Genomic DNA, 26,759 nt, shown 5'->3' with positions numbered 1-26,759 from the left:
AAAACTGGCACAGGTTTACGAGGGCAAAGGCAGAAACTCATGGAGTAAGGAACAAATATGCAAATCTATACACATCCGTACACAACCCAGTCTTGACGATGGCAAGGATGAGTGCCTCGGGGCCCCTCCGGCAAGGCTGACTCAGGAGCGGGCTCTGCCCAGCACCCGATGGATGCGGATTGCCATGGGTACCGAACTCCCATTAAAGCTGCGCAGGGAAACAGCAGCGAAGCAAGGAGCATGCGAAAGAGATGGCGGGCTCTCGGCAGGCGATGGGAGGGAATGTGGAACTCCCTCCTTCATCCTTGCCTCGTGGGGCGGCTGGAGGAACTTCTGGTCGCTGGTCCCCAGGTGCGGGAGGCGTTGAGGACGCTGCAGCAGACAGGTGAGGGTGTGCTTCCACCCAGAGAGAGGCCTATGGCACCCGGAGGACACCCTCTTGGCCTCTGGCTCCCTGTGGGATGGGGCACAGGGGTGCTCAGTGCTGAGCACCGCAGCACCGCGTGTCTCACCCTGCTCCAAGGTGGGGGCTGGGGGATGCTCCTGTCTGGGCTCCATCCCTTCCAGATCCCCTCTGACTGATGCAGGAGACACCCACTCACCCAGCCCTGCCACCCCCTTTATGTCCCAGGAAGCTGTGGCGTGGGCTGGTCCCTGTACCCCAGCCGAGGGACTCTACCCCTGACCCCCCAAGGCCCAAGGCAGGCTGAGACCGGGCACAACCAGGCAACTGAGATGCCAGTATTAGTGCAACTACTAGAGCAAGGGAAGCGAAGAAAAGGGAAGGGAAGGGCAGGGAACGGAACGGAATGCAAGGGAACGCAAGGGAAGGGAATAATTTCTCATCTGGACTGTGGTATTCTAATACTATGAATACCTAAGATTTCAGAAGCCTTTTCTTAGCCTGAGGGTGGGAGGCAACGGGGAGGAGGGGAACAGTAAAACAAAGACATGACCTGATTAACAAAGTTCATTTAATACAAAATAGAACATCTGGAATTAAATACAGTGAATTTGCTACTCAAAAATGTCTCCATGCTACTCAGAAAAAATGATACGGTTCATATTCTAGGTGAAAATTAAAACAGCTATGTTGTCTATAAAAACAACAGCTAAGTGCAACGGGCCTGTCATCTATCTAACAAACAAACAACTTAGGTCTGGACTGCAATAAGCATGTTTTCACATCTGGTCCATGGGATGAGATACTACCAATGCACTACATAAATGTTTCCAGAACCTTTTCTTATTCTTAAATGGAATATATTAACTTCATAAACACGGTATACTAGCTTCATAAAAATGTCACTATACTAGAGACAAGAAAACGATACGGCTTATACTGTGGGTCCAAAATAAAACAACTATGTATCAATAAACTTAACAGCTAAACAGGCCTGGCATTTATCTTAACAGACTAAGAGCTTACAATAAACATGTTTTCAAAAGGGACCAAAGGAAGGGAAACCACAGGTGAGCTATGTACTACTGTGTTGGTGTTGAAGGGGATCCCAAATAACATTCAAATCCTGTGAAGATGGATATGGTCACATAGGTGGCCTAGAACATGTAGTTTAAATCCAGTGTCTAGGGAGAAAAGAGACAAGATTCCTGGTGTTAGTTTTACAGCAGAGAGGGGCAAAGAGGTCATTGTAAAAACATTGTGGGTAACTGGAGAGACTAGAATCCACAAAGAGATCAGAAAACCTCAGTTTAAATAAAAAAATACAGCAGAGCTCGCCTTTGCTGTCGGTCTGACAATCAGTTGTTTATATCTTCTAAGTCATACTGGGACTTGATCTCCTCATGCTCACTCATGTTCTCGACAGTTCTGCTCCCAAATCTGGCCAGCCTGCACAGCAAATTAGTCAAGAAAACAACGAAGCAATGACCTTGAACATCTTGTTAGAGATCTGTGTTGGCTAAACAACTACCCATTATCTCCTAGCTGGCTTCATGTAGGGACAGTAATACATTTCTTAGAATCATAGAATCATAGAATTAGCCGGGTTGGAAGGGACCTCAGAGATCATCAAGTCCAACCCTTGACCCACCGGTGCAGTTGCTAGACCATGGCACTGAGTGCCACATCCAGTCTCTTTTTAAATGTCTCCAGGGATGGAGAATCTACCACCTCTCTGGGCAGTCCATTCCATTGCCTGATCACCCTCTCTGTAAAGAAATTCTTTCTAATATCTAACCTAAATCTCCCCTGGCACAACTTAAGACTGTGTCCTCTTGTCTTGTTGAAAGCCGTCTGGGAAAAGAGACCAACTCCCACCTCAGTACAACCTCCTTTCAGGTAGTTGTAGAGAGTGATGAGGTCTCCCCTGAGCCGCCTCTTCTTCAGGCTGAACAGCCCCAGCTCTCTCAGCCTCTCTTCGTAGGGCCTGTGCTCGAGTCCCTTCACCAGCCAGATTGCCCTCCTTTGGACCTGCTCCAGGACCTCGATATCCTTCCTAAACTGAGGGGCCCAGAACTGGACACAGTACTCGAGGTGTGGCCTCACCAGCGCTGAGTACAGGGGCAGAATCACTTCCTTGGACCTGCTGGCGACGCTGGCCAGGATGCCATTGGCCTTCTTGGCCACCTGGGCACACTGCTGGCTCATGTTCAGCTTCTTGTCAATCCAGATTCCCAGGTCCCTTTCTGCCTGGCTGCTCTCCAACCACTCTGTGCCCAGCCTGTAGCGCTGCATGGGGTTGTTGTGGCCAAAGTGCAGGACCCGGCACTTGGCCGTGTTGAACCTCATCCCGTTGGAATCAGCCCAGCTCTCCAGTCCGTCCAGGTCCCTCTGCAGAGCCCTCCTGCCTTCCGGCTGGTCCACACTTCCTCCCAGCTTGGTGTCGTCTGTGAATTTGCTGATAATGGACTCAATCCCTTCATCTAAGTCATCAATAAAGATATTAAACAGAACTGGTCCCAACACCGATCCCTGGGGGACACCACTGGTGACCGGCCGCCAACTGGATGCAGCCCCGTTAACCACCACTCTCTGGGCCCGGCCTTCCAGCCAGTTTTTAACCCAGCACAGGGTGCTCCTGTCCAAGCTGCGGGCAGACAGCTTTTTCAGAATGCTGTGGGGGACGGTGTCAAAGGCTTTGCTGAAGTCCAGGTAGACCACATCCACCACCTTCCCCTCATCCACCAGGCGGGTCACCCAATCATAAAAGGACATCAGATTGGTCAGACAGGACCTGCCCTTCCTAACCCCGTGCTGGCTGGGTCTGATCCCTTGCCCATCCTGCAGGTGCTGTGTGATTGCACCGAGGATGATGTGTTCCATAACCCTGCCAGGCACTGCGGTCAGGCTGACAGGTCTGTAGTTTCCTGGGTCCTCCTTCCGGCCCTTTTTGTGGATTGGCGTGACATTCGCCAACTTCCAGTCATCTGGGATGTCCCCAGTGAGCCAGGACTGTTGGTAGATGATAGAGAGAGGCTTGGCGAGCTCTTCTGCCAGCTCCTTCATCACCCTTGGGTGGATCCCATCCGGTCCCATAGACTGGATTTTCTTGCATATAGATGTAGGAAGGTGGTGCTGCTATTTTCTCTAGCGTAGGAAAAATATAGATACCTAGTCTGATCCTGTTGTCATTGCTTTTTGGGAAAATGACATCTGAAAAAAAAGGTCAAAGTTCAGAGAAAAATCACAATAGATACGAAGTCTTAAAAATGCGTTTCAGTATGACAGGCTGAAGGTCTATAGAATCTTCATTGTCTGTTGAAAAGCTGAGGTGATGACTTGTTCAAATTCAACAGGCTGTATTACAAGGAGAACCATCTAGCAAAGTGTAGGAAGGAACTTCAAGAAAACTGGATAAAATCACACAGGAGACTTGAGTGTCAGGGTCAAGATAGGGCTATCTGTGTGGAGAAAGATAAGGAACACAAAATACTGCAAGTCAAGAACAGCCTGTCTGTAAGATTACAAACACCTGTTTGTAAGGTTATATCTCTGAGGGACAGCATGTTCTCAGGGAAGTAGTTTCTTTGTCTACTGTTCCTCCAAGGTGCTAGCAAGTTTTAGGCTTTTTGCCTGTAATACACTGTCTCAGAGTGATGCTTATTGGCTTAATGCTAAAGAAGCAAGTGATCAAAGAAAACAGAAAGTTCTCCACCATTCCAAGCCAGTAAACAAAACTAGATTGTTGGGAAACGGTGAGGAAAACTCGTGCAACCAATATGGGTGATAAACAAGCTTCGACTTTATTGCGCAGCAACTTTCACTTATATACGGTCTCTGTGACCACACCCCCGCCACTATACCATAACATAACATTTTATTGGACACCCGGTGTGTTTAACTGTAGCACAGCGAATCCCTGGTGCAGGTAGCACAGGATTATGGGCCGATCTAATTGGCCTCTCAAACATGGGGTTGGGCATGGCAAAGGGGTCACACCCCCTACCTTTTCGGGAACATTCAGGAACGTTCTCCAACATTCCCCAACACTAGATGGGCTTTTAAAAAGATGTGTTTCTTATTATCCCAAGGGAGGTGATGTAAACACTTTGAAAATACAAAATATGTCTCTCGAATCAGTATTTTTTCCTGCTCTTTTTAAAATATACCAAACATCCTCAATTAACAGATTTTTCCCCAAACTTAACTAGCTTCTGTTTTATATCATGCTTGACAAGTTCCTAAAGATAAGACTGCTTATCTGGTCGCCTCCTGGTACATGGTCCAGACAAAGGTAATAAATTGAGGAGGGTACCAAGGACTGAAAGATAATAATAAATAAAAGAAGTTCTTGAGATGGCAAAATCTGTGTTATTTCTAGCAAGTCTGTGTGCCAGTGATTTATGAAAAGACAGAACTCCTTCTGCTGTATAAAACTCCAAGAGAAAAAGGAGAAGCGCGTGGCTCTTCTTCCCCCCCCCCTCTCGGCACTTCGGCTTCAGCTACGGGACAGAGAAGCGGCAGGAGCGACAGACCCCACGCACCCGACTACAGCCAGAGGCCAGGGCCGGCAGACGGTGATAATATCTTGATTACTCTCTCCTTCTTTTCTCTTCTTAATGACTCTTCTCTCCAAAGTAACTAAATGTATAAATCCTAAATAAATCCTTTTAACTTGTTAAAATCATAAAGCCTGGTTATTTTCGTAAATTCACGCGTCGTCTATGAGTAGTGGCTGAATTTTCCTCGCAAACAAAATATAAATAATAACTCGGATTGTAACAGGAGGCAAGTTTGGTCTTAAGATTTAAAAAAAAAAAAAAAAAGTAATGTTAACAAACTACCATATGGACTTGGGCAGGAGGTGGTTGGGTGGTTGGGGGAGGGAGAGGGTATATTATTCTTTACTGGTATATAGGAACTCACATAATACTGTGCCCCTTAAAATTAAGAATTATTCCAGGAAACTGTATGGAGAATTGAGCTATGTTTGTATCATGGCTTAACACTGGCCCGGCAATTAAACCGAATGACAGAAGCTCTCTATTAATCCCCCTCCTCTCCCTGATAAAGAAAGGAGAGAGAATAAGGGAGAAAGACTTATGGGTTGGAAACTGAACTACACAGCTTTAATGAAACAGTAATGATAAATAGGAACAAATTACTAAGTATATACAAATAGACAGGAAAATTGATCCCACGTTCTTCCCCCCCCCCCCCCAATAACTCTCACGTCACCACCGAGGCTGCAGGGCGGCCCTGGGAAAGTCCAGGGTGGACTCCTGGACTCAGCAGTGCTCGGGAGCTGGAGGCAGGAACACAGAGATTCAGGCTGGCACGGATCAGGACCACAGGCAGAGGAACAGACGGAATCCTCCCAGGATGCTGAAGCAAACAGGGACAGGCGAAGAAGGGGAAGCAGGAAGGGGTGGAAAAAGGGGTTTGACCCTTGTGATCCCTTAAATTTATACTGAGTATGAGATGTATGGGATGGAATCCTCTGTTTGGTCAGTTGTCATTTATCTTGTCCGCTCCTCCCTAAAGGAGGGTTGCAGGTGTGAACTCTTTACTCCTTTTCTCTTTCCAGAGCACAAGGTGTTCCTCAGAACTGAGCAGTGTCCTTGGTTCTGCACACCAGTCTTTAGCAGTAATTAAACATCCAGCGTTATCAGTCCTAGAAGCAGACACTGATTGAGAAACTTGCTGTTAATGTCAGCAAGCACAGCTGCTTATAAGAGACTGAGCTGAAAGCAAAATTACAAGACAGAAAATCACCTTTATCCTGGCACAGACCAGGACAGTTTGCCATGTTTCTTAAGGAGTCTTAATGTGGAAAAGAGCAGATGAACAAAATCATACCTGCTGTTCAGTCTCTGTTCCTCAGCTTCCACGTCCCTGCCTTCGTTTAACATAACCATGGAAGGGAAATGTTAATGTGTGCAATCTGTATCTAAAAATTCATTGGGGTCTAACATTGAATTACCACATTTTCAGATCCTAACACAAGGCTGAACGACTTGGCTCAACATTTTTCTATCTTCTTTTATTTGTTTATTTCAAACCAGAATTATTTTATCTCCTTTGTTTTGTGTGTGCACGGACCAGCCCCACCAGCTCTCCTCATGTCATCAAAATTTACTGACACAATGAGACCACTTTTTAAGAGCATTGCCTTCTCTGGGACTCCTGGTGCAAAGCAAAGCAAATTTGAGATAATTTCAAGAATTTCATGACATTACAGATGCTTTTCTCCATGCTCCTTTTGTGTCTCCCCAAGCTCACATCTGCATACCACGATGACTCTTGCTGGAGACCTGCCTGCCATCTAGTGATCCCTTAACCACCTTACTCCCTTTTGTCACTTCACGACATGCTTGTCCTAGAGCTCCAACCTTTCAGTTTATAGCCTGCCCTCTTTCTGTTCTTCCCTGGTGTTACAAGTAACATCCATTACAAAACTTTGAAACACAGCCTACCAATCCCAGCCAAGGACAAACTAAATGTGGTGTTAAGACATTATTTTAGTCCATGTAATTTTTTTCTCCATGTTTTATAGAGGGGCTATTGGATTTCTGTGTTTCACTGTAACCTTGCTGTCAAATGAAACCCTTCAGCAAGGGAGAAGGTTGTTTAATCCACCAGCAACAAAACATTGATTATGGTTGAATGTATTTAGCACGTTAATATGCTCATCTACTCTGGTACAAGCTGACTGTGCTTTTTGGCTCTGTCTCTAAATGACTTGGTGCAGCTGCCTGTGTGCTAAGGGAGCAGACAGACCTCAACCGTTTCAAGCACCATGCCAAGAAAACCTGCTCAGAGCAAACCCTGCTGATTCCATGCTGCAAAAGGAATATCCTCACTGGCACAAGCCCTGAAATGTCAGACATCCCCCAGCAGGTACTTCCTGAGCAGCCACACGGTGAGACACTGTATATAGAAACACAGTCCTTCTTCTGGCCTGTTTAGTCATTAGTCCAAATTAGATGCAAACTGCCCTTAATTAATTTACCTCTGATCATTGCTTAGAGATAAAGCACTACCTAACTGCTGAGAGTCATGATAATGAATTTCCTAGTCAATCCAATTAAAAAAAGAACTTAAAAGGAACTTGAAGCAGGGAAATCCAAGATGGGATGGGAAGGGAAGGGATAAAACCAACAACCATGAGACTATTGTTGAGCTGGCAAATTTTTCCATGCTTCAGAGTAGCAATCATATTAGAGACCTATGCTCAGAAACACTAGAGAAATCAGTGTGATTTATTTGATGTGCTCAGAGAATCCCAGACATATGTTGATCCCAGGAAGAGCTAAAAGCTTAATTTTTCAGTGAGCAGAGAAAAAAGGGACAATTTGTCTCATGTTTCACAGTTAAATGTTTTCTCTCAAGTAAAAGCGGTCTTGAATACCGGGCTAATTTTTTTTTTCTTAAACTGCTTTTGTGTGATATGTGAAATTTTGTATTGTTTTCTATTAGTTCAAAATGCTGATGTTTGCATTTTTACTTGTTTGGGATTTTGTTTTGGTTTTGTTTTGTTTCTTTACATTCAGAGGGCTATCTTTAAAGCTGGAAATAGAAAACTTTGATTTTTATTTTTAAGATATTTTGTCTCTGCCCAGATGTGGGCTTCAAGAACAATTGTAAACAGTGCACACTGATGTAAAACAGAGGTTGAAATAGAACGGTATGGAGTGTCCCTAAGACTGGTTACAGTGATTGCTGCCTGCTTGGGGTCCTCCGCGGGCTGCAGGTGGATAGTTGCTCCACCATGGATGCCCATGAGCTGCAGGGGCACAGCCTGCCTCACCACGGGCTTCATCACAGGCTGCAGGAGGATCTCAGCTCTGGTGCCTGGAGCACCTTCTGCTCCTCCTTCACTGACCTTGGTGTCTGCCAAGTTGTTTCTCTCACATATTCTCACTTCTCTTTTTGGCTGCTGTTGGATGGGGGTTTTCCCGTTTTAAAATGTATTGTCCCTGGGACAGTACCACTGTCACTGGTGGGCTCAGCCTGAGCCAATGATGGGTCAGGATCTGGCTGGCACTGGCCCCGTGGGACACTGGGGAAGACTCCAGCCACCCCCGTAGCTCCCCAGTGACCAAAACCTTGCCAGGCAAACAAACCCAAGACACACTCTATAGTACCCAGCAAGTGCTCCCTCTGAAAAAAATGGTCGATGATCTTTTGCCTGTAATCTGATGTTTTGTTTGTCTTTTTGTTCTGTTTTAAGTATTGTTCTAGTTTCTTCTGTAGAGGTAAAAAAGCCTGGGAGGGGTGGTGCTACCTCAGGTTTTGAAAAGGTTTGGGTACCTTTTCTACTGCTTCAGGGTGCTGTGTTGCAGTAAATGCAGCTAGGGAAGCAGACCTCTCCCTCAGCCGTGGAGAACATAACCCACACCTGGAGAACGAAGCACTGGCTTCCTCGTAGTATAAATTACTGGTGTTTGGCTGTGGCCACGGCTGGTGAAAGACTTGGAGTTGACACGGTTTTCCTCAGAAGGGAGGGGAATCGTCAAACACCGAGACTGCCCCAGCAGACACGTCACACTCGGTAGAGTAAGCCCTGTCAGACCGAAGGATGTCCTGAGACAGGCTGAGCACTGCGGGTGTGTGGCCCCCGGGGCCACCCAGCCCTGGCACAGCCACCTCCGGCACAGCCACCTCCACCCCTGCCATCGCCACCCCGACCCTGGGTCCTCCGCGCTGGCCGCGGGCAGCAGCTCCGGGAAGCACCGGAGCGTCCGCGCTTGAGGGCTCCGGGTGGAACCCGCGGCCCCGCACCACAGTTCCTGGAGGAACTGACTGGGACGGGGGCTGAGGCGGGGGCTCCGCGGCTGCCGGGGGGCACCGTAGGGAAGGAGTTCGCCGTGGGGCGCTGTGAGGAAGCGGCGCGGTGCGACGCGACAGCTGTGGAGTGCATGTGGTACTGCGGAGTGCGATGGGGCACCGTGGGTCAGGGCATAGCGGCGGCTCTGCTGAGAGCCCCAGCCGTACCCTCACGTGACCTTTCACGTGACAGCTCCCGCATACATCAGCTCCTCACGTGACTTTCCCCCCCGCCCCTCCCATCCGGGCGCTGGCGAGATGGCGGCGGCGGCGGCTGCGGTGCGAGGCCGGCGCTTCAAGTGGTCTCTGGAGCTGGCAGCAGCTCCGGGGTCGCGGTGAGGCCCCGGGGTCTGGGGTGTGGGGGGGAGCTGTGGGGGGTTGCGGTGCCTCACCTGCCGCCGCCCTCCCCTCTCCCCCCTCCCCCTTCCCCCCCCCTTTTCCCCTCTCCGGCCTCTGTGCCACCAGGCCCCGCGGAGCCGCCGAGGGCCGTGGGCCGCTGGGGTTCGCCGAGCGGCAGCTGGGGGAGGGCGGTGTCCACGAGAGCGACAAAATCCTCATGGAGAAGGTGGGCGAAGGAGGGCGGGGGGAAGGAGTGTTCCCCACAGCGGGGGTGGTCCCTGTCCCCGGTGTCTGGCTCACACGCCACCATCCCGGCCTCCCGGGCCCCTCTTTCCTTGCAGCGCTGCTGGGACGTGGCCCTGGCGCCGCTGAAGCAGATCCCCATGAACCTGTTCATCATGTACATGGCCGGCAACACCATCTCCATCTTCCCCGCCATGATGGTCTGCATGATGGGCTGGCGGCCGCTGCAGGCCCTCATGTCCCTCTCTGCCAGTGAGTACAGCCCCACGGAACACACAGCGCAGGTGACAGCTGCACGGGTGTCCCCCCGTCACCATCCCCTGCCCTGCAGTACTTGGCCATGAGCCTGCAGCAGTTCCCTGCCCTGCACCTCCCTCTGCCACAGGTGTCCCCACACGTTCCGCCAGCAGATCTCCCTGCAGCAGCCCCTGACACATCTGCCCCCTACATCAGTTGTCCCCCACGTGTTCCCTGCAGTGGCAGTCACCCTGAGCAGTTGTCCCTGTGCCATGAGTATTCCCCCACACCCACCAGCAGTCACCCCTACCACCTCACCTGCACCCCTGTCCAGCTGTCCCTGTGACAGTCCCCCTCATGCTGGTCACCACCACCCATCCCTTCCTCTGTGACTCCCCCTGACACCCCTCACTCTCCCCTGTGGTGCCAGTGGGTGATGGTGGCCACCCCCATTGTGTCCCCCGTGTCCCCCTGCAGCCCTGAAGGCGCTGGAGAGCTCGAGCCGGCGGGCGCTGCAGGGTTTGGTGTTCCTGGTGGGCAACGGGCTGGGGCTGGCACTGGCCCTCTACAAGTGCCAGGCCATGGGGCTGCTGCCCACCCGCCCCTCCGACTGGCTCGCCTTCGTTGCCCCCCCACAGGTGTGCCCAGACCCCCCAGGGTCCCCCAAACCCACCCCCGCACCAGGGAGCCCCCTGGCCCAGGCGCTGGGGTCTCCCCCTGACTCTCTTCTCTCTCTCCCCCTGGCAGCGCATGGAGTTCACTGGGGGGGGCCTGATCCTGTGAGCCCCCTGCCCACCCACCAATAAAGGCGATGGCAGGCTGGTGATGTGCTTTTTGGAGGAAATTCTGAGGGGTTGGGGGGGCTCAGCCCAAGGAGGCAACGGGATGGGATGTGTTGGAGGGAACTGGGGGGTGGGCGGTGGGAGCACACTGAGAGCACTGAAGACCATACTGGGAGCGTCCTAGGAGCCTTCGGGGCCCTGCTGGGCATGCACTGGAGCTGCGCCCGGAGCCTTGGGGACCCCATACGAGGAGCCTCAAGGTGTGTAATGGGAGCACTGGGAGGCTTGGGGCACATACTAGGAACACTGGGGCTCATACTGGGACCTTACTTTAACTGCAACTCATGCTACATCATAGGTTTCCCCGCATTTTGTCCCACTTTCCCAGCATTTCCTCTTCAGTTTTCTCCTGGGTTCTGCCTGTTCCTGCACCAATTCCCCATTTTACCCCGTTTTCCCCCCATTTCACCTAATCCCCTCTTGGGTTTCTCCACTCTTTTTACCTATTTATGCCCCATTTTACCTGTTGTACTTTTTTGCTCCCTGTTTTCCATTTGCCCGTTTTGTCCTCAGTTTTCAGTCGTTTTGCCCCTACTTCTCCTCTCACTTTCCCCCCGACCGCCTTCCCCATTCATCCATTCCCATTTTCCCCCATCTTTGGGGTTTTTGTGTATCTCCTCATTTCCCAATTACCCTCTTTCTCCCTTTTTTGCAGTGTATTTTCACATTTCACACTCACATGTCTCTTTTTACACACTTTTTCTCGATTTACTCTCATTTTGACCCTGCCTCCTTGCCTCGTTTTCCATTGTCCCTGGTTTTGTCCTCTCCTTTGCCCGACTCCTCCCCCATTTCCCCATTTTTGCCTGTTCCCCACCTTTTCCCTCCCCATGCATCCCCTCTACCCAGCACCTTCCAGTACACACCTGTGCCCACTGAGGCACCTCCCAGCATTGCCCCCTATCTCCCAGTATTGCCCAGAGCCTCCACCTGTCTCCCAGCACAGCCCACAGCCCCAGAGCCCTTCTCCCCAGTACACAGCAGTACCTTTCCAGTATGACCCAGGACCCTCCAAGTATGATCCAGTCTCCCCATACCCCCCAGGATGGCCCAGGGCCCCAGATCCATGCCTCCCAGTGACTGTCAGCACAGCCCAGCACCTTCCCAGTATGGCCCGAGGTCTCCCAGTGAGTCCCAGGGTGATCAGAGCCCCAGAGTGGTAATGGAGGGGATCACCTGGCGTGTAACCCCTGCACCACAGCTCCCCCAGTCCCACCCCACAGCCCTGCCCCTCAGGAGAGCCGCCCGGGCCCTGCTCTCCCCGGGCAGGGGGTGGGAGCTCCGAGCCCCGCTGGCCTCCCCCCCCCCCCCCCCCCCACGGCTCCAAGACGGCGGCACCGCCAGCCGGTGGGCAGGCCCCGCCTCTGTCACGTGCCCGAAACGTCAGATGGCCGCGCCTCCCTGCCGTCCCTCCCCCGTGGCTCTGCCGAGGAAGCCCCGCCCCTCCGGTGTGCCCCGCCTTTCCCCTCTCCCCCCGCCCTTTCTGCGCTCTGATTGGTCAGCTTTCAGCGGCAGGCCCCGCCCCCAGTACAGCCCTGCCCCGTCAGGGCGTGTCCGTGCTGCGGGCCGGGGCCGTGTCCTCCCGCGGAGCCCCCGGGCTGAGCCGGTACCGAGCGGGGGTGCCGAGAGGAGGGGGTCTGGCAGCGGCACGGCGCGGTTGGGTGAGGGGACCGCGTGACACAGGCGGGTGCGTGCAGCTGGCCTGGCGGGCCTGTGTCTGCAGCAGTGGCGGGTTGGCAGTGCCTCAGGTAGGCGATGGGAGCCCCTCTCTGCTTGCTCAGCTCGTTTTGCTGGCTCATATTGTCTGTCCTGTTAACATTCTTCTATGTTTGCCTGTTGTCTCTCCCCACTACAGTCACCTGCTTTTTTATAGAATCACAGAATGATTTGGGTTGGAAGGGACCTCTCAGGGTCATCCCGTCCAACCCCCTGCAGTCAGCAGGGACACCCTCAACTAGATCAGGTCAATCAGAGCCTCTTCAAGCTTCAGCTTGAACATCTCCAGGGATGAGGCCTCAACCACCTCCCTGGGCAACCTGTGCCAGTGTTTCACCACCTTCATGGTGTTATGAACTCATGACTCGAACAAAGTTTTAAGATCAATATGTATTTATTGAGGTATATGAGTAAGGCAGCGTGCTGGGCGACCGGGGAGTTACAGCTCCACCAAGGTTCGCACCGAACTGCAGCAAAGCAGGGTTTCTTATCCATATTCATTCAGTTCTGGGTTCTTGCAATTTTGCTTAACCTACAAAATGCAAAAGAGGCCCCTGGTTTGAACATCTATACCATATATGGATCTACTTGACCTTTTTCTATTATGTTACAGCTTGGTCTCAGAAAAATGGACAGAGCAAGACATTCCAGTCCTTAATGATTTCCCAGGATTGTGGTCCAGGGTGTGGGTCCAGGATGTGGTGGTTACTGATAAATCTCTCCGATCAACAAAACAATAATGTTAAAGATGACAGTCTGTTTATCACAATGGGGAAGAACTTCTTCCTAACTTCCACTCTAAATCTCTCCTCCTCTAGTTTGAATCCATTCCCCCATGTTCTATCACTTCCTGACATCCTAAAAAGTCCCTCCCCAGTTTTCCTGTAGCCCCCTTCAGATACTGAAGGGCCTCAGTAAGGTCTCTTCGGAGCTTTCTCCTCTCCAGACTGAATAACCCTCACTCTCTCAGTCTGTCTTCACAGGAGAGGTGCTCCAGCCCTCTTATCATCCTTGTTGGCCCTTCTCTGGACATGCTCCAGCACCTCCATGTCCTTCCTATCATAGAATCATAGAATCATAGAATAGGCTGGGTTGGAAGGCACCTCAGAGATCATCGAGTCCAACCCTTGAACAACTACCGCCACAGTCGCTAGACTATGGCACTGAGTGCCATATCGAGTCGCTTTTTAAATGTCTCCAGGGACGAAGAGTCCACCACCTCCCCAGGCAGCCCGTTCCAATGTCTGATCACCCTTTCCGTGAAAAAATTCTTTCTAATATCCAATCTGAACTTCCCCCGGCACAATTTAAGACCATGTCCTCTTGTCTTACTGAAAGTTGCCTGGGAAAAGAGACCAACCTCCGCCTGGCTCCATCCTCCTTTCAGGTAGTTGTAGAGAGCAACAGTAACAGGGGTTCCAGAACTGGACACAGTACTGCAGGTGGGGTCTCACCAGAGCAGAGTAGAGAGGGAGATCATCTCCCTCGACCTGCTGGCCACTCTTCTCTTGGTGCAGCCCAGGATCTGGTTGGCTTTCTGGGCGCACTGATGGCTCATGTTGAACTTCTGCCCCAGCACCCCCAGGTCCTTTTCCTCAGGGCTGCTCTCAAGCCAGTCCCTGCCCAGCCTATCTCAGTGCTTGGAATTGCCCTGACCCAGGGGCAGGACCTGGCACTTGGCCTTGTTGAACTTCATGACGTTGACGTGGGCCCACTTCTCCAGCCTTTCAAGGTCCCTCTGGATGACATCCCTTCCCTCCAGTGTGTCAGCCACACCACACAGCTTGGGGTCATCAGTGACCTTGCTGAGGGTACACTCAATGCTGCCCTCCATGCCAACAAAGATGTTGAACAGGAGTGGTCCCAACAGTGATCCTTGAGGGACTCCACTTGTCCCTGGCCTCCCCTTGGACATGGACAGACAATCTTTGGGTGCAGGCATCCAGACAGTTCTTTACCCACCCAGTGGTCCATCCATCAAACCCATGTTTTCCCAGCCTGGAGACCAGGATATTGTGTGGGAGTGTGTGGAAGGCTTTGCTCAGGTCCAGGTAAAGGATGTTGACTGCGCTTCCCTTGCCTATTGATGTTGTGACCTTTTCATAGGAGGCCACAGTATAAAGCACCACCTAATATAAAATGAAAATACTAGGTTTGGTTGCAGCTAGGCATTCAGAGCTTGACCAAACTAGGCCCTTCTTCGCTTTTTGCTCAGCATAATTAGCTGAGATTTTTGACCTTTAGGCCTTGCTGAACTACTATGGAACTCTAGTTAAACTGTCACCTGGAGAAAGTAGTAATGATGGATTGGTACAATGAAAAAGCACTGCAGCAAGCCTCCCATGACAGTGAGACAGTACCACATGAAGGTAAGAAAGCCAACTGAAGCTGGAATTCCAGGAACTGTAGTTCAATAAATGATGAGAAGGACCTTTCTACCTGGACACAGCATGTGTGGATGGATGAATTTTAGGTGTGGATGGAACAAAAGAGGAAGCCAAAGGTGCGGCGTGCAGCAGAGACGAGAGACCCAACGCCTCAGGAGAAGCTGTACCTTAAACAGACTGATTGGATAGTGGCCTGAGTGTGTGTTGCCTGGACAAATTGTGAGGCCTGAAATGGCATGCGTAAAGTACCCCATCCAGGGGATCAAGCTGCAATAAATCAAGTGCGACAGAATCAAGGGTCCAGACTCATAGCTGGGGGCTATGACTGTATCCGGGCGCAGCCAGACTCCTCTCTGAAAAGGAGTTTAGAAAGCAAGGGGGTCCAGTCTGAACCCCATGACTCAGATGGAGGGTCTTCCCAAACTCTGACTACTGGGGACCCCAGGGCTGGATGCAGCATTCCTGGTGGGGTTTTCTGAAGAATCACCTCCCTTGACCTGCTGGCCATGCTCCTTTTCATACAGCCCAGGATATTCTTGGCACCTGAGGCAGAAGAGCTCTTCACTGTTGGCACAGGAGCAACACTAAGTGAGCTCAGGTGCCCTTAGGGCTGAACAGGGCTCAGATTCAGGGGTGACAGGGAAGAAGGGAGTCAGAGAGTCTCGGTGCCAGCTGAGTGTGTGCAGGAAGGGGTGTATTCCACAGTGCACTTCCCGAGAGCTGGAGAGAGCAGCTGTCCTGTGAGCGTCACCTCGCTTCTCCCTCCTCTTAGCACTGCAGGAAACTCCTCTGCCCTACTGTCCACTAACAGCATGTTAGTGACAGTATGGGCAGAGAGAAGGCTGATTTAAATTCCATTCAGTGGCCCTGACTGGACCTTTAATTCTGTAAGGGTCACGATGTTCCCGCTAACATAACAATTCATAACACTGGTGAGTGTTTCCTTCAAATTCAGTGTAACATCTTTTTCTGCTTTTTGGAGTTATGTTCAGACTCACTGTGAATAACACTTAATAGCAGCAGAAATTCTTACGTATAGCTGTTACAAAAAAGTGTATGTAGATGGGAACAGCAGTTATGAAAACAGTTTTGCAGAAGCTTAGATGTGAAAAGAAAAGCCACCTGCTGAACAGTTGTGTGGTTTTGTTGGTTCTGTATTTTGTTTTGGGTTTTTTTATAATGTACTTACAGAGTCCTTTTATGCAAAATATACGTGATAACTGTGTTTATCGCAACTTCAGAAAACAAAGTTGTTTAAAAGTTGTTTAAAATCAGTTGCAAGGCATCGTGGCAGAGTTCTGACTAGACATTGTGGCATTAGTGCATTACTTAGAGCGTTACTCTTAGGGAAGAAAAAACCAGAAAATGCTTTTCATGGGTTTCACAAATGTCATCTAACATCTGCACACTCTCGTGAAAACCTGCAGGTCTCACAGTCATCCAAAGGCGTAAGACTCCTAGAGCAGCTGCTGGGAGACAGGTAAGATGTGGCTGTTCAGGTTTGAGGAGGACATCATAGAATTTGTCAGGGTGGAAGGGACCCATCAAGATCAAGTCCAACTCCTGTCTCTGTGCAGGGCACCTCAAGAATCCAACCATGTGCCTGAGAACATTATCCAAATGCTTCTTGAACAACAATTTCCCTTGAACCAAGCTATTTCCAGAGCAAAGGAGGAGTTGGACATTCCCAGCACAAAGACATGGGTGAGTTTTTGTGAGTTCAGCAGAGCAAATGTGCAAGGACAGGGTTGGACAGGCAGCAGCAGCCCAAGGTCCTGGTGATGGTGAGAAGTTAAAAAGTTGTAAGTGGTGAAAGCAGGGAGAGAAGGACCAAGGAAGATCTCCCAGGCAGATGTGTCACACAGGAGATTGCACTCGTAACTGCTTAGAGGAGCAGTATTTTGTGCCTATTTTGAACAAATGTTCGGTGGTTCCAGGGTGCTTTACAGAATGTGTGTGCTTGTTAATAATAGCATATTTTCTGGGATGGTTTAGTCAGCATGACCAACTAGCAAAGGAAGATGAGGGTGCCTACCAGACTCACACTACTAGTGTGGCTGGAGAGGCACACACAGATGGAACAATCACAGCCCTGGAACAGAACAAAAGCAAGAAAAAGGGATCCCTCCTGTCATGGGCCAGCCATGACCCTCAGGCAATGTTGACAGCACCAGAGGATGGTGTTACCTGGAGCCAGCCAGCTCTTACGTGCTCTCCTTTCACTCCACAGAACAGGATTTGTAGATGAGAAAGGAGCTGGTTGCGAGGAAGGATTTCATCAGATACGAGCTGCATATATTTGGGTCGTCCTTCTCAAGAGCAACAGGCAAGGTCTGCCTGCAGCGGAGGAGGCTGCTCCAGTGCACTCACTTTTCCTGTCCTGATAAGGGCATGAGCAGCTTCGCTGCTGCCAAACATTTCTGGATGGTTTCTTTAATGAAGGGCATACTTGAATGCAAGTCGTACCCTAAGCAGAGTAATGCTGGGAAACTGTCTGGAAGAAAACAGACCTGTGAGCAATCCTGACTATTTAGCTTTAGCTAGAGTAAACTAAGGGCCTTGAGGCCTAGTTGCAAGGTTACTGAAAGATGAGCTATGGGAAAAAGATAAGGGAGCTGGCAGCAGAAAAGAAGAATAACAGGATAACGATGTAGCCAGTAGAAGTTCTGTGAGAACAGGATTTGTGGCCAAGATACAGCCACCTGCAAGATATCGTTATGTAAACAAGGGTTCTATATAAAGTGAGTGTAAATTGTTAATAAATGACTTCACTTTAACCATATTGGTGACTACGTGTTGTCCTTAAGCCTCCGTGGATTTTCTACAGAGTAACAACTGCTGGCAGGAGTAATTCCTCTCCTGAAAGGAAAACTGAAGATAAGGCAGATAAATGAGTGGCATTGTTTTACATAACAACCATAGAGACAGACTCTTGCGAAGGCTCTGTCACTGCCAGGGGCTCTGGCATGGCATTAGTCCCTGCTGTGATGTGTGCTGGTGAGACAGCAAATGCTACACCGTAAGTTGCATGGTGGTGAGTTGTCTGCCACGTGTGAAGGAAGATCTGAAACTAAGAGATTTGGGTGGGGAGAAGAGAGGAGAGCATCACTTCAAGGCTGTTCTGGAAATGCAGTATCTCATGCAGAAGTTGGAATCTTTCAGAGAGTCTGAGGGTGGCTGATAGAAAAGTTCAGTTATTTATTGAAGACATTCTCCAAAATCTGTCCCCCAGCCTGTTGCAGGGAAGCAGGAATTTATGCACTTGGGAAGATCTGAGCCCAAGCTAGGAAGCAGTGGCCACCTTTGCTTCCTTTGTCACAGGAGTTTAGAAAATGTTGCATTAATACCCTTGGTGTAAGTTTAATGTCAGTTTTATATATTTTCCTAGTTAGAAAATAATTAATTAATTTTGAAAATATGTAGTTGAAAATATGCATTAATACTGAGATTTATGGGAAATAAGTGGGAATAAAATATTAAGCAGAACTTTAAAAATAATATTCAGTGGAAAGCTCGCTTTTGGCTCTTTTTCTCCTGCTTATCACGCATGGTTAGAGGTCCTCCCCTTGAGGAAAAGGTCACCAGTTGTTAATCCCACCACTGTTTGTCCCCAAGAGAACACCTTCTTCAGAGCATGTGTCAGTTCAAAGCTGAAATTAGGAGTGTGGAGAAACCCAGGACAGGCAAAATGAAGAGCAAGAAGTGAGTGTGGTCTGGAAACGAAGAAGCTGATGCTATCAAACATGCGGAGAGCTAGAGGTGGCACAGTAAAGCAAGGAAAGCAGAATCCTTCATGACTGCTTGCCTGCTGCAAATGAAACAGGACAGTAAGCCCATTCCATTAACTGAGAATACAAAACAACTCTCCAGATCCTCCTCCACTGAGTAGATTTTTCAGCTCTGTCCCACTTTTCCCCCCGCGGTACTGAGGGCCACCTGATGAACTCTCTGCTTGCTGGTGTTGCCTACAAGCATGTAGAGGCACACAGATGGAGTGCTGCCACTGCTACCAGTTTGCTGCATCTACCTTAACAGACTTGTTTACAAAAACACCAGCCACTTATAGATGGGAGAGACGGGGAAGAAAGACCCATGAAGGTAATTGCTTCAGCTCAGTGGGGTGCACTGGGGGTTCAGATACATGGATCTGCATGTTCCAGTCAGAGCCATGTATGAACATACACCTGCACCCTTTCATGGTAATATTTGACCATGGCAATAGTTTATCCAAGGCAGCAAAAGCAACACATCCTGGCTGTACACAGGAGCAGGGTAATCCTTGCAGTGAGTCCCTGTGCTGCCTCATTTAGCCACCAGCTCAGCATTAAATCGTGACACAGCAGCCTCAGTCTGTGTTACTGTGATGTGGAGGCTGTGAACAAAAAAAACTTGCTTGGACTTTAACACTGATCCAGAGGAAAGCTGTGCTGCTTTTCAGTGCCTACATGTCACAGATGTCTTGCAGATGCACTGTCATACACTTTCCCCTCCAGCATTTTTATCTAAAACGAGTCACACACCAAGCACTCTTCTGTGCTAAATCTTGGTGCTAAGTGCTCCATAATTTCCTCATTATTTCTCTCACGTCTTTGACATGCTGCCAAGTCACAGAATCACAGGATGGTTTGGGTGGGGGGGAACCATGCAGATCACCTGGTTACAGCCCCCCCTGCCAGGGACTGGGGCACTTCCCACTACATCAGATGTTTCTGTCCGCTGTGCTGCCTGTCTATAACTGGCTCTGCTCCAGGTGAGTGCTTGTCTTCCCTCCCTAAATGCAGAGATGATTAATCTTTCCCAGAGTCATGCCTATTCTGTCTGTCTGAACTCATGTACCTGCAGACACTGGAACACAGTTTTGGCAAGTGGTATTTTTTCCATTTCCTCACTGATCTTCATTTCTAGACTCAAGAGTCAATTTGGCAGGCATCTTGATCACATGAGTCACTGAAATCAGCTCCACAGTCGAGGGGAAAGGCTGCTCTCCTTCACAGTCTGTGTTGCTGCCCAGACAATTCACGGGAAAGAAAGCCCAGCATGTTGGTCCGACAGCAGTTCTGTGTCATGGGGGTTTCAGAACTCTGCTTCATTTGCACAGAATAGGTTAGTTCAGGCTGGAAGAGATCGCCAGAAGTCTACAGTCCATCCTCCAGCTCAAAGCAGGGGCAGCTAAGAGCCAGAACACGTTATTCAGGGTTTTATCCAGCCTGGTCTTGAAAACCTACAAGGATGGGCACTGCCCAGCCCCTCTGGACAACCTCTTCCACTGCTTGACTGTCCTCATGTGGGAGAAGTGTTTGCTTACACCCAGCCTAAAACTCTCTTGTCAGCTCGTGCTTACTGTCACTCACCCTCCTGCCATGCACCACTGTGAGAAGCCCCATTCCATCTATTTGATAACTCTTCATGGTTACTAGAGGTCTGCTCTTAGGTGCTCCAAACATGATGGTAGGGCCAGGAGGCTGGTGCAGGGCAGTAGGACACTTCCCATCTGGCAACACCCCAACACATGCAGACATGCACTGCAGGGTTTCATCTGGTCCGTGCTGCAGAAGCTACCACTGTTCAACACCACTCCCATCTCTGGGCGGCCTGGCATGGTGGTGGAAGAAGTCGCAGAGCTGGGCGGAGCAGCGTGGAAAATGGAAGACAGATCCCACACTGGGGAGCGCACCCCATTAGTAAAACTGCCCTGTAAGATCAGGAGTAGGAAACCCAAACCAGTGGTAAGCCTGGGAAAAATTTGCGAATAGAAAACAAACCACACAGAGCTTCTGTGGTTTTGGTCCAAAAATATTATGATGGAAAGGTTATTTTAGAAAACACCAAGACGTTGAAATAGCTACTCTGAGGAGCACACATGCGTGGAAACGCCATGCTGACATGATCACATGCTGCATGTAGGAACATCTTCATTTCCAGCTCTCTGTTCTTTACCTAAGGTAAGCCTGCCATCTGCTTGCATCAAATGTAGTCAAATAGGTGAGGATGCCACGCAGAGTTTTGATACATCCCTAGACTGTTCCCCAACACCAGCACTCCAGCACAGGCAGATGATGAGATACAGCAGAAATAAATTTGTGTTACCAAAAGCCTTGACCATGAGGGGAGAAAGAGCATCTTCCTCCTGCTCCTAACAAAGTCACCTGAGGAAAGCTGCATACAGGACAACCTGCACCTCACAAGGACTCACACTCCACTTGACTTGCTGACCTGATCCTGTTGTTGGGGCAGGAACCCTGTTGCTTCCTGGGAGGTGAGCAGCTCTTTCTCCAGAGTCTGCAGCCACACAGCAGCACATCTGGCATTCAGCAGGACAGGCTGTAGAAGTTAGAGAGGCAGCAGTCGGGAGTCGTCGGCCATACCACAGCCTGACACCCCCTCACCATCCTGTTCGTCTCTCCTTCCTGCTTGGAGGAGAAATATGCAGTTGCCTGGCGTGTCAGAGATTGCAGTAAAACAATCACAAGAAAAACAGCTATTTCTAAGTTTCTCCCGTTTTAACAGGGAGATGGCTTCCTCTCTCAATGTGCCTGAAAACAACTTCCTAGCAGAGCCTTTAACAGCTCCCAGCACCCAACTGGAACCATTCTGCAGCTAGCAGATTTCTTCAGGATCAGAAGTAAGAACTGCTGACCATTCAGCTGTGTTAACCCTTGAAATATTGCTTGTGCATGGACAAAAATGGGTGCCACGGACATGATTTTAAGGATATAGTAAAGTGAAACTGGCTTGCTAGAAACCTTCACACCTCCGTACTTTCTGATAACTCTACCTCGGACCCTGCACCGAGGCCCAGGACCAAAAGGCACACCAGTGTCCTGTGCTCCACAGCTGGGCAGAGGACAGGGTGGCTGAAGACTCTGGGTGGCACAAGCAGAGCCAAGTTCTGTGATTACCTCATTGCTGCCACCACCAATATTATGAAGTCAGTGCAGTTACCTGCTGTCTTCATTTGTCAAATGGATAAAATAACCCCAACTACGTGTTCACTTGCACCTGTTCCATTTTGCAAAGGTATCAGAGTAAATGATCTCAAGAATATCCTGGCCTATCCTCAGAAAAAGCCAAATTAAACAGGACTGGGTGATTTTTACTGTAGTAGGCACCCATTTGTCAGCACTGTCAAGAAGTCTCTAAATGACCTGGTTATGCTTCCAAATTAACACCCGTTTTCCAAACCAGCCATTCACAAACTGCACTTCCAACCTCTGCCTGTCCTGGGAGGGGTTTCCCCATTTGGAGAGGAAAGGGTCCTTTTTACCACACATCAGGCTTGGAGCCAAGAGGGAACAGACAGTCCTCAGTGTTTGTTAACTGCTACTCCCGCAGCTGTCCCTCTTCCAGCTTCAGACTTGATCGCAGCTCAGCGACTACACATTTAGCAACCTGAAAAACACACCACCACCCTGCCTTTTCGCTCTCCTTTTCTTTTCCTCAGTACAATTTTAAAGGTGGAGGTGGGAGTGAATTTAGAACAAGAGCCAGGGAAGTGATACCAGGTGATGTGTAATTTAGATGGAGACTACTAAAAATAAACCACTACCAGCATAAAGCAACACAATTGCTCTTCCATTTATTTAAAATCAAACTGCTTGTGAACTGAAAACATTAAAGACTTAATTTTTCATATAGACAGGTTCAGTAAGGTTGACAGCCATAGCATGTGGCAGTTTAGAGGTAGCTGCATAACAAAGCAACTTGCTAGCACCAAACACTTCATACAAAATGGACTTTTTTTTATTAAACAGTAAAAGAAATGTTCCATCATTAGTCATTGCTGGGGAGTATTCTGTGCCCAGAACCCACCCACAGGGACTGCATACATCTCCCCTGCACTCCCAACTAACACTCGCAGGCCAGGTACAGGTAAGTGAAACATTTTAGAACCATTTAGTACTGGATGTCTGCCGCTGACGCAGTGACTAACAAACGGAGAAAAGCAGCTACAGTCCATGTGGTGGGGTCACGCACTGAGTCTTGTCTTCGGTCTTCATATACTGTCCAGCTTCTTCAGGATGAACGGAGCTGAAAAGAGAAAATGAAGCAGCATGACCTTAGCTCGGCTGCAGACAGCGTGAGTTCTGCGGCGAGCCGGTGATGAACCCGCCGCTCGTTTGGGCGGCACCAGAACCATGCAGCCCCCAGGTCAGACGGCTCTACCCCCAGAACCCCTCTCTCCCTGCGGCATCGCTTTACCGGGCCAGGCTGCCCGCTGTCGCTGTAGGGCCCAACATTGGGCCTGCTCCCCACGCCGCGGGGGTCACCCCGAGGGGCTCCCTGCCCCCAGCAGCGCCTCCGCACCCGGTGAAGCGATCGCTCCGCGATCCGCGGGACAGGACCCACCCGCCGCCACGGGACCCGCTCCGAAAGCTCTGCACACATCCCCACGGGCACGGGGCCGGGCAGGAGCACGGGAAGACACACGGGAAGACAGGCAGGCCGCGCTGCTCCGGTCCGGTCCGGTCCGGTCCGGCCGGGCCCCAGGCGCAGGCCCCGCAGCCTGCCTGCCTCTTCCCCCCGTACGTACTGATCCTTAGCAGCGCCACGTAGATGAGGAAGTTTCGGACGGAGGTGAGGACGTCCCGGCGCATCTTCCTCCGCAGCTCCTCGGGGTCCATCTTGGGCCCCAGACCCTCGATCCGGAACATGACCCCACTGCACGCCGAGCGGGACCGCCGGGACAACGGGGAGGGAGGAGGGGACGGGCCACGTGACGGGGGCGGGGTGCGTGCAGGGGACAGGGCGAGAGGAACCTGCGGCGCAACGGCACCGGCAGCAGTATCGCAGGGGTCTGCGGAGTGGCCGGGCGTTCAGCCCCGTAGCTCCGGCCGGACCCGCCGCGCCTTCCTCTGCCCGGCAGCAGGACCGGACCGGGCAGAGCCGTGGCGGGGACCTGGGTTCTGCAGGTCTGGCCTCGTGCCAGGGGTGCCAGGGGTACTGGGGGTCTGGAAGGGAGCGGGAGTCCTGGGGGGCCCCGCGGGCTGTGTCCCCCGGGCTGTGTCACCCGAGCCCAGTGTCGGCCTTTGAGAGGTGGTGTGGGGCAGACCGAGGCACTGAGGAGCCTTACAGTGCCGGTCAGCTCTGCTGCAAGCAAGGTCTTCGGGAGGTTATGTTATTAACGAAGGTCCCCAGGGGCTGGAGCTGTGTCTGAGCAATGGGAACAACATCATAGAATAGCCAAGGTTGGAAAAGCCCCTCGAGATCGTGCTTGCCTTGGGGGTGGGAGTGCATCATACAGCTCCGTCCAGGAGGGAGGGACACGGAGGAAGCAGAGCCTGATTTTGCCGATTAATCCTCCGGTCACTTCATGTCACAGCACAACAGCCTCAAACTCAGCAGCTCTGGCCCTGCCCTCATCCCCTGCTGCAAACCCCTGGGAGCAAACCAGTTCTGCGGGGCCTGAGCAGAGGGCTACAGCTGCTGCTGCGGGAGCAGGGGCTGCCGCTGGCCCCGCTGAGTTCCGTGCCTTTGCTCTGGGTAATCTATTTACAACGGGACTTAATAGGTGTCTGTTTTTTGCTATCTGGAGAAAAGAATCCATGTGACTGTGAATCAGTGTGCATCCGGCTCTGCTGGCTCTCCTGAATCACACCCTCCCCCCCAGGCAAGCACCGCTATCTTTGTTTAGCACCTGCAGTTTGTGACTGCTCCAGCAGGAGCCTGACCCACCCGTGCAGCTTGACTGTTTTTAAAGTCTCTCACTCTTAAGAGACATTTCATTCTCGAAGTTCCTTTCATGGTAAGTGCAAACCTGGAGAAGAGGTATCAACAGGACTAGATCCCTTGGAGCACCGGACATACATAAATTGGAATTATTTCATTCATCAGAATGCGTTTGTGTACATGAGTCGTGTAGTCATTTCAGCACACATTTAAAAAACTCATTGAGCTGAGTCTCTAGTTTAGGTTTACAAATCGGGGCCTAAACTCTGGGACAGATACTTTACTGACGTTTCTTAGCAGAAATCTACTCTGCAATGTAGATTGAAACATCAGAAATACACCTTTCCCTGGAGTGTGTAAAACTGTGCGACCTTCAGAGCTACGACAACATCATCAAGTTTCTCATTTTGGAAAAAATAAAAAACCAAAACCATTCCAGTGCTTGATCACCCTCTCTGTAAAGAAATTCTTTCTAATATCTAACCTAAACTTCCCCTGGCACAACTTAAGACCATGCCCTCTTGTCTTGTTGAAAGTCGTCTGGGAAAAGAGACCAACCCCCACTTGGCTACAAGCTCCTTTCAGGTAGTTGTAGAGAGTGATGAGGTCTCCCCTGAGCCGCCTCTTCTTCAGGCTGAACAGCCCCAGCTCCCTCAGCCTCTCTTCACAGGGTCTGTGCTCGAGTCCTTTCACCAGCCTGGTTGCCCAGCGGTTGACAGCTGCTTCAAGCACCGGCACAGTCCTATCAGGCTATTAATATTATCCTAAAGTTTGCTTAAAACCGGAATTAATTGATAGTAGATCTGAAAGCCTCATGCATGCAAAAAATAATCTATGCCTCCTAATCTATAGCACCCTACTGTCAAGATAATTAACAATTAAAGAAAGAATAGCTAAGATGTTGAGGGTGGTGATTTACTCTTCTTTCTAATTGGATTTGGTGACAAGAGAATGTTTGAAATTACGCAATAGCTCTCTTCTGAGTAGAACCGTTTGGAGTTTATAGCAGTTTGAAACACACAGGCACTTTCTGCTTCAGGTACGCTGAAGATGCTGACAGCAGACAGTGAGTAAAAATTCATGGCTAGGCTTAAGGTTAATGCTGTTGCAGACCCCCAAAGCTGACAAAGTTAACTACATTGTTCACAAAAGGAAGGGGAGGGGGGGGAGGTAATTTAAAAAAACCCAAAAAACAAACCAAACCACCAAAAAACAACCCACCCCCCCAAAAAAAAAAAAAAACAAACAACCAAAAAGCCCAAAAACCAAACCAAACCAAACAAAAAAAAAACCCCACCAAAAACAAAACAAAAAACCACCCACAAACCCAGTAACTAGCTAACACATCAAGGTATCATACAATGAGAATCTTTCTGTAACATTTCATCACCAAGTTGGTGTGAGCATTCAGCATCTTCAAAGCTCTTCCTAACAAGGCATCTGAGCATGAATAATAATATCTCTCGTTGTGCTTTATTTACTTAAAATATTTAAATCGAGATCTACAGACTACAGAGATATTTATGTGCACTGTCTGGTCTTAACCAATTGATATTAAGACCTTTATGAAGACAACAGTGAAATAAACATCTCATGTCCATTTTAAAACGCTGTACAGTGGAAGCCCTATTTAACTTACATCCTCTGGATTATATAGTCCTCCGAGAAGTCTCCAGCTTTTCAGTAAGCGCCCACACAACTCCTAAGGGCTGTTCTGCTGCTTGGTGACTAACCTTTGCAGTGAGCTGTACTATAATCAACACTGCAGTGCTTAGGGATACTACTTGCAAGACAACAGAGGATTCCAAGGCTTTAGATGATGACACAAATAGACAGCAAAATGTATGACTTGGATTTTACATTACTCCACCCAAAGCATCATTCTCTGGCTTAAGAAAATTAAGAAATTATTAAACCCAAGAGCCAGAACTCAGTTTTCTGCTCATCTACAGTAAGGTATTTCTAGAAGAACAGCCCATCCTGGCCTCAAGCATTGTCCTTTAAAGGGAACGTCATCATTGGATCACAAAAAGATGTATGTACAGAATGTCAAGTGCAAGCAGCAAGGTCTCTCAAGTTGTTACTAGTTTAGCCTTG

At 49.9% G+C, this 26,759-nt stretch overlaps 3 protein-coding genes and 1 long non-coding RNA gene across 4 annotated transcripts; 3 read left to right on the top strand and 1 right to left on the bottom strand.

The window, feature by feature from the left end:
• Positions 1-9,417: 9,417 nt before the first annotated feature.
• On the top strand, positions 9,418-10,875 carry LOC139789710 (ER membrane protein complex subunit 4-like). The gene is made up of 5 exons (XM_071730715.1): positions 9,418-9,567; positions 9,698-9,797; positions 9,913-10,066; positions 10,529-10,689; positions 10,799-10,875. Exons 1-5 carry the CDS (start codon positions 9,491-9,493, stop codon positions 10,832-10,834), a joined length of 528 nt encoding a protein of 175 aa, XP_071586816.1. The 5' UTR covers positions 9,418-9,490; the 3' UTR covers positions 10,835-10,875.
• Positions 10,876-12,002: 1,127 nt separating this feature from the next.
• On the top strand, positions 12,003-22,092 carry LOC139790197 (uncharacterized). The gene is made up of 5 exons (XM_071731690.1): positions 12,003-12,020; positions 12,117-12,641; positions 16,424-16,476; positions 16,574-16,700; positions 21,504-22,092. Exons 1-5 carry the CDS (start codon positions 12,003-12,005, stop codon positions 21,531-21,533), a joined length of 753 nt encoding a protein of 250 aa, XP_071587791.1. The 3' UTR covers positions 21,534-22,092.
• A 455-nt stretch (positions 22,093-22,547) lies between these two features.
• TOMM5 (translocase of outer mitochondrial membrane 5) lies at positions 22,548-23,707 on the bottom strand. Its single transcript, XM_071731816.1, has 2 exons — positions 23,527-23,707; positions 22,548-23,024 (listed from the first exon to the last, which is right to left on the bottom strand). Exons 1-2 carry the CDS (start codon positions 23,645-23,647, stop codon positions 22,990-22,992), a joined length of 156 nt encoding a protein of 51 aa, XP_071587917.1. The 5' UTR covers positions 23,648-23,707; the 3' UTR covers positions 22,548-22,989.
• Positions 23,708-23,758: 51 nt separating this feature from the next.
• Positions 23,759-25,095, top strand: LOC139790253 (uncharacterized). Its single transcript, XR_011723432.1, has 2 exons — positions 23,759-23,905; positions 24,316-25,095. It is a non-coding gene; the product is annotated as an uncharacterized lncRNA (long non-coding RNA).
• The last annotated feature ends 1,664 nt before the right edge of the window (positions 25,096-26,759 follow it).

This window comes from Heliangelus exortis, chromosome Z, assembly GCF_036169615.1.
Source record: "Heliangelus exortis chromosome Z, bHelExo1.hap1, whole genome shotgun sequence".
Taxonomy (NCBI): Eukaryota; Metazoa; Chordata; class Aves; order Apodiformes; family Trochilidae; genus Heliangelus; species Heliangelus exortis.
Note: the sequence above shows the minus strand (reverse complement) of the source record. Positions and strands in the feature narration are given on the sequence as shown.

Excerpts from the sequence above, each read along its gene's own strand:
- LOC139790197 (XM_071731690.1), top strand. Across the intron at positions 16,477-16,573 it reads GAGCAGCTGCTGGGAGACAG|GGCACCTCAAGAATCCAACC; the intron begins GTAAGATGTGGC and ends GTCTCTGTGCAG. Across the intron at positions 16,701-21,503 it reads TTCCCAGCACAAAGACATGG|GGAGATGGCTTCCTCTCTCA; the intron begins GTGAGTTTTTGT and ends CCGTTTTAACAG.
- LOC139789710 (XM_071730715.1), top strand. The coding sequence starts at position 9,491 with ATGGCGGCGGCGGCGGCTGCGGTGCGAGGCCGGCGCTTCAAGTGGTCT. Across the intron at positions 9,798-9,912 it reads ACAAAATCCTCATGGAGAAG|CGCTGCTGGGACGTGGCCCT; the intron begins GTGGGCGAAGGA and ends CTTTCCTTGCAG. Across the intron at positions 10,067-10,528 it reads CCTCATGTCCCTCTCTGCCA|CCCTGAAGGCGCTGGAGAGC; the intron begins GTGAGTACAGCC and ends GTCCCCCTGCAG.
- TOMM5 (XM_071731816.1), bottom strand. The coding sequence starts at position 23,647 with ATGTTCCGGATCGAGGGTCTGGGGCCCAAGATGGACCCCGAGGAGCTG. Across the intron at positions 23,025-23,526 it reads CGTGGCGCTGCTAAGGATCA|CTCCGTTCATCCTGAAGAAG; the intron begins GTACGTACGGGG and ends TTCTCTTTTCAG.